Below are 6444 nucleotides of genomic sequence, written 5' to 3' on the forward strand. Positions count from 1 at the left end.
TCCTTCACATGGTTTTACTTGCCTGCTGATGCAATGAACCGGGAACTAAAGCCACATGTCAAAGATTAGATGCTTGAGGACCAATGACACGGAGGATGCAGCAGCCGAGCTACAAAGCTGCTATCTCTTCCTGATCCACATATACATCGCATACGAGAACAGTAATAACATCGTAAAATGCTTGGCGTAGCGCCACTTTCTTCCGTAACGTTGCAGATTTTTAACATTCTAAAACTGTTCATGGAGCAACATAAAGACGTTCTCATGCCGTCTGACTTAACATGTCCATTTCTCTACTGCCTTCGAAGTTTCGTCTTACAATAATTGTAAGTTAAAATTAATACTATATAAAATTAAATAATTAGATGAATGCATTACAGACCGAAGGTCATTATCTAAGGATTGTCTTGGATATGCTTGTGGTCTTTTAAACTACAAAAGCTTTTTTGCTGGCAATAAAATTTTGTAGCATAAATCGAAAACTTGGACAGTATTATTTGAACAACAGAATATAGTTATTACGTTTCTGAATTTTGAGATGAGAACCGATTATTCATTTTATTTGGACTATTCTAACTATTGTTCCCATCTTGAGTGTTATTTGCACGTCACATTTCATATCTATTTTGTCAAACCCTAGTAAGGAACAGTGTCGTAAGGGGTAAATTACTTTGTGTAAAATAGCGCATATAATCGCGTATGAGAAAATATCAACGGTACATGAGGGCTAGCGAAAGTATTAGCAGCAGCAGTCTTTAAAGCACGTATGCAAATTAGCAAGTGTGTGCAAGCTTGCGTAACAAGAAAAGGAAAGAAAAACATTCCACATGGAAGAGAAGCAAAGTGCGAGCAAGATGAACGTGTGAAAGTCGAAGACGAGAAAGCGCTGACCGGCGCAAGCGTGGAGTATCGGCGACAGAAACCTTGGAGAAATGCACATGATTGTGCGAAGAGACTTTGGAAAAATAATGAAATACGTTATTTTGGAAGAACCACGAATAAAAGCATTTCATTTGAACTTTAAAAAATGCCGAGTCGGATTTATTTATTTTTGTTTGTGTGTTCTTTTGCGACGGCACTAGACGGCGTGGGGGTCCGAGAACTGTAGTAACACCGTTAAGACGTAAAGGCCACGCTACGTGACATTTGTAAAATTCAGTTGTAAGTTACACTCTTCTTGAGGTTGAAAGTTCAATCCACAACGCGGGCGACATTTAAAATACAACTGCGAATTACTTAGAGCTTCTGCCCAGTCACGTGTGATAGAACGAAAACAGGGAAAAGGGGATTAAATGAAAGATCCGTTCGAAATTTCGTGCAGATTCCCGAGTTCGTCAGAAAGATTCCCGAGTTTTACAGGATATACCTGGAGAAGGTCGGAGCTTACATCTACCGAAACTTTACGCGAATAACACTCAAGATGAGAACAGCATCCAAATAATACGAACTTTTTTGCTTTATTTTCCCTCATCTGGAGGATTTGATGCCCTCCCAAACTCTTGAGCCTGATTGTTTCTTGCCACAAGGACATGAAATGATCAGTACAGTTCGACGGGTCAAGCTCTGGATCCTTTCGAATTAAAAATGGAGTGAAACAGGGATACGTCCTTGCTCCTACACACTTTGGATCTTCTTCTCCCTACTTCTTTCATACGCTTTTAAAGATTCTGATGATGGCGTATATATACACACACACAAGGAGCAGTGGGGGACTTTTCAACCTAGCACGCTTCCGTGCAAAGAAAAAGGTGCTGAAGGTTCTCATTAGAGAACTGCTCTTTGCTGACGATGCTGCCCTTGCTGCACATTCAGAGGAAGCGCTGCAGCAACTCATGGACCGTTTTGCAGCGGCGTGCAAGGAATTTGGCATAATTATCAGCCTAAAGAAAACTGAGATCATGTGCCAAGAAGCACACAATGTGCCAACTATCTCAATTGATGAACATACCCTTGCGGTGGTGGACAGGTTCACGTACCTTGGTTCGACAATCTCTAGCCACCTCTCCCTCGATTCCGAGCTGGATACAAGGATCGGCAAAGCAGCAACAGCAATGGCTCACCTCACCAAGCGACTGTGGGAAAACGATATGCTGACTGTAAACACAAAGAGGAGAGTCTATCAGGCAGTTGTGCTGAGCACTCTACTCCTATACGGAAGTGAAGCATGGACCCTCTACTCCTACCAGGAAGCTAGGCTAAATGTTTTCCACCTTCGCTGCATCCGCAGACTACTAGGCCTGGCCTGGCAAGACCGTGTCACTAACATCGATGTCCTAGCCAAGGCGCGGAATCTAAGCATGTATGCCATCTTGATGACCAGACGTTTGCGCTGGCTGAGGCATGTAAGCCGGATGACCTTTTGTTTGGGGAGCTTGCCTCTGGCATAATACCTACCGCCCGACCGGCCCTCCGTTACAAGGATGTCTTCAAGCATGACCTGAGGGCCGGCGGTTTAAGCCCCTCGAAACTGGAGATTGCTGCCTCAGACCCTGAGGACTGGCGGACCACCATCCGGTCTGTAGCTGAGACATCCGAGAGGAGGAGAACCGCAAGTTGGCGGTTGAAGCGGGCCCGTAGAAAGGAGAGGATAGATCCAGTCTCGACTCCGGCCCAGGCAGGGAGAAAGAAAAGTTACATCTGCAGTAACTCTGGCATGTCCTGTGGCTCCCGCATCGGCCTGCACAACCACGCCACTAGCTGCAATCCCCCGATTGAATCAGGACGTGGAATTTCATGATCTCTCGAGACCAACGGAGCCAGCAGCCATTGGATTTTTCATTTAAATAAACTAGTAAATAGCAATCAATAATGTGCAAGTTACGCAGGGACGATAAAGATGTGCACATAGATATATAGGAATTGGTCACATAATTTTATTTACATCGAGATTAATACCGTGACTATTTACACTATCTTTTTCTAGATCTTTTAAATCAAGTAAACATTTATTTAGAACACTAACTTACAGCACTTTTCATTATGTTGTCGTCGTTTGTACAAGAATAGCCGCCGGCCATTTTCTTTTTTTTATGAGACGTTTGTCTGCACGAAAAGTTGCATGCGCATGCGCCAATGTGAATATTTTCTAAGCGCATGTGCATAGGCAGAAAGAGACAGAAGAATGAACTGAATTATACGCTTTTATTCAAAGATATATCTGATCGAATCATGAAAGTGTTTATGATAGTTCAATTAAAAAAAAGAAAAGAAAAGAGATATTTCTCGTTCTATACGCATTGTCTTTAAAACACAAATAGCTCAAGCCATTAAATTGATATCGTAACTTAAAGTCGTGTTGCTTAACGGAAGCCGCGGAAGAAAATAAGGTAAAAAAGAAAAGAGTGGATGAAAAACGAAAGATATAAGTTCCGATAATCATAATAGAAAGGAATAAGAAAAAAAAAGCAAGAAAAACAAAAAGAAAAGAAAAATATAAGAAAAAGGAAAAAATGGAAGAAAAAAACAAAGTAAATAGAAAACTATGAAGAAAAAAAAAGCGTAAACATAGAGAAAAACATATAAAGGGCATTTTTTATAGGCGGCGAACTTTAAATTAAAATAAATCACACACACAAATATACGTTTTTTTTTTTTACAAATATATGGCATTTATGATTTAAATACAACTTCCGGTATATAACTCCGCGGCATGCGCGTATATGAAGTAATCTAGAGGTCCGATTTTCAAAAATCTACGCATTAGAGTAGGCTGTATTTCGGCAATAACGCATCAAATATTGTTTCCAATACATTCGACTGCTTCCATCTAGATTTCAACATGTCCAATTTTAAGTTTAATATCATCTCTTTCAGGTCGCCACTCATTGAACCCAGGTTCTCAGGAAACCGGTCCATATGTGAAAATAGGTGGTGCATCTTGATATATATATATATATATATATATATATATATATATATATATATATATATATATATATATATATATATATGAAAAAATGATTAATAAAACATGTTAGAAAACATCTTGAAAAAGAGTTAAAAACATATTTAATTTTAAAAAGGAAGCACAAGATAAGTGGATATATATATATATATATATATATATATATATATATATATATATATATATATATAGAGAGAGAGAGAGAGAGAGAGAGATAGATAAATCCAGGCTTGAAATGTTCAAAAGTAGGGACTAATAAATACAACGAGGTTATTAGATAGTGCTTGATAACAAGAGCAAATTTTTTTTATTATTATTTATTCGAAGGTAAACAGTTACATTTGATCGCTTTCTTTTTTTTCTATAGCGTCGAATAGTTCAGGATCGGCTGATGAAATCTCATTGACTGAAACAGATGATTGTTTGTAGCGACCAAATGTAGCTGTTTACCTTCGAATAAATAATGATAATAATAACAACAATAATATATATATATATATATATATATATATATATATGTGTGTGTACACAGATGGATTAAATATTTGATTTACAAGCTAAAAATATAACTACTTAAGACTACCAATTCCAACTATTGTTTCCAATCTTCTCATAATATTGTTTATCATCTAACAATCTCATTGACTCTTATCCTCGATTGACTTTTCGGCCTTGATAGGCAATTACTCATTAATACACTGGACTGCTTTCATCTAGTCTTCAATATGTCCAAATTTAAGTCTGATGTCAACAATAATTGTCAAGCTGTCCTTAAATAATCACATTTAATCTATTCCAACTATTGCTTCCAATCCTCTCGTAATATTGTTTATAATCCAACTGACAATCTCATTAATCCTTAAGAAACCCAACGTTGCTTGGAATGGAATGAGAATCAACGAATGTTCCACACTTCCACTTTTATTGTCTTCGGAATTAGTGAAATCAGCAATTCATTAATCAAATCAATTGATTGCTTGGTTTAGTCAGGAACCTTCCGCAGGCAACTGGGAGGAATCTCACATGACACTTGTGATGTGGCCTTTTGGCTTTGGTAAATGTGTAATGTAGTCTTTAATATGTAAGGACCCAACACGTTGTTCGCAAGGAACAAGAAATAAATTCAACTTACGCTTTCAGGTTTTAACAAAATACTTTTATTCCTCCTTCTCCGGTCATACGAGACTACTCGTCTCGGCTGTGACACCTCTTGCGCATTCATCGGTCTGCGCACGCGTTATTTTTATAACCCTTTTATTTTTGCTTGCCGTGACGTCACCTCACATGCAGCTCGGTTATTTGTGTAAGCTGTCAGACGCGCGTCCGCACTCTGTTACAAATGGTGGTTTATTAATATAAATATAAGTAATATTGTTCGTATGAATGATTAGAATCGTGTCTGGTTAAGCTTAGGAAGACTGTAAATACTATCACCTCTCACACAACAATTTGCAATGATGTCCGATTTTGTAAGATTTAAAATTTTCTGAAACAAATATTCTAATTGTCGCTCTGTGAGGGTAGGAGTTTAATATAAGAGCGTGGTTCGATTTAAAGTCGTCATCCAAATGAAAGTTTGCACTTGCAGTCGTGTTGGAGCATGAACAATGCTTTGATCTAGTTTTTCTTTTAAGTTTATTAGAAAAGAAAAATGAAAGAACAGAAGGGGAGACAAATAGAAAAGGACAGAGAAGAGAAGACGTAAAAGTAGAAATAAAAAAAGAAAAGGAAAGAGAAAAATGTGAAGAAAATAGAAAAAAATAGGAAGAAAAGAGAAGAAAGAAGAAAACACCAAACAAATTCAGATGTAAAGAGACGAAAAATCAAGAGAAAATAAGGGGAGAAAAAGATAAAGACAGAGAAAAAAGATGTAAAAGCAGAACAAAAAGGAAAGAGAAAAATGGAAAGAAATAAAAACAAACAAACAAATTCAGATATAAATAGATGACTTGAAATCCGAATCAAAATAAATCAAACTAAGGGGGTGGAAATGTGGGTGGGGGGGCGCCCGACTTTGCCCGTAAAATATGCTTAAATATGATATTTTACTTTTTTCAGATTTCGTATATATTATTAGAGTCGTGATTTCAAAAGCAAAAAACAACAACAAAAAAGTATTTGTGTGCCATCAGCTAGAATCGAAACTAAAAGCAAAACTAACATTCAAATCTGGTGACGTTACCACTTTACAAACGTGACACGCATATGGCCTGGTTGAAAATTAAAAATTTACTAATATGAATGTACAAAATATATAACGATTTTTTTTTCGATTTTTAACCGGCTAAAGATTAATAAAACCCCCCAATCATTTGAGGCCCCTAGTGCCGCTCTGCGACTTTTAATTTCGGAGGAGATCGAGTTTGAAAATATAGAGACAGACAGACAGACATATAGTCTTTTATATATTAGATTTGACAAAATATCGCAGAATGCAACAAGCTATGTAACGACTCTTCAAACACCTGGGCGTCGTAGTCATTGCCATAACATCTATCAGGTTCACAGAGAACACGGTCTCTCTTTTATTAAGTCGAAAG

The 6444-nt window shown here is 37.4% G+C and overlaps 1 protein-coding gene across 1 annotated transcript; it reads left to right on the forward strand.

Annotated features, from left to right (window-relative positions):
* Positions 1-1673: 1673 nt before the first annotated feature.
* On the forward strand, positions 1674-2387 carry LOC145242883 (uncharacterized). Its single transcript, XM_080105993.1, has one exon. The coding sequence runs from the start codon at positions 1674-1676 to the stop codon at positions 2385-2387; it is 714 nt and encodes a 237-aa protein (XP_079962119.1).
* Positions 2388-6444: the final 4057 nt, after the last annotated feature.

This window comes from Euprymna scolopes, chromosome 21, assembly GCF_053919585.1.
Source record: "Euprymna scolopes isolate OS-2025 chromosome 21, ASM5391958v1, whole genome shotgun sequence".
NCBI classification, from domain to species: domain Eukaryota; kingdom Metazoa; phylum Mollusca; class Cephalopoda; order Sepiida; family Sepiolidae; genus Euprymna; species Euprymna scolopes.

What these genes read in the sequence shown, in the direction of transcription:
- LOC145242883 (XM_080105993.1), top strand. Translation starts at nt 1,674, where the DNA reads ATGGCGTATATATACACACACACAAGGAGCAGTGGGGGACTTTTCAAC.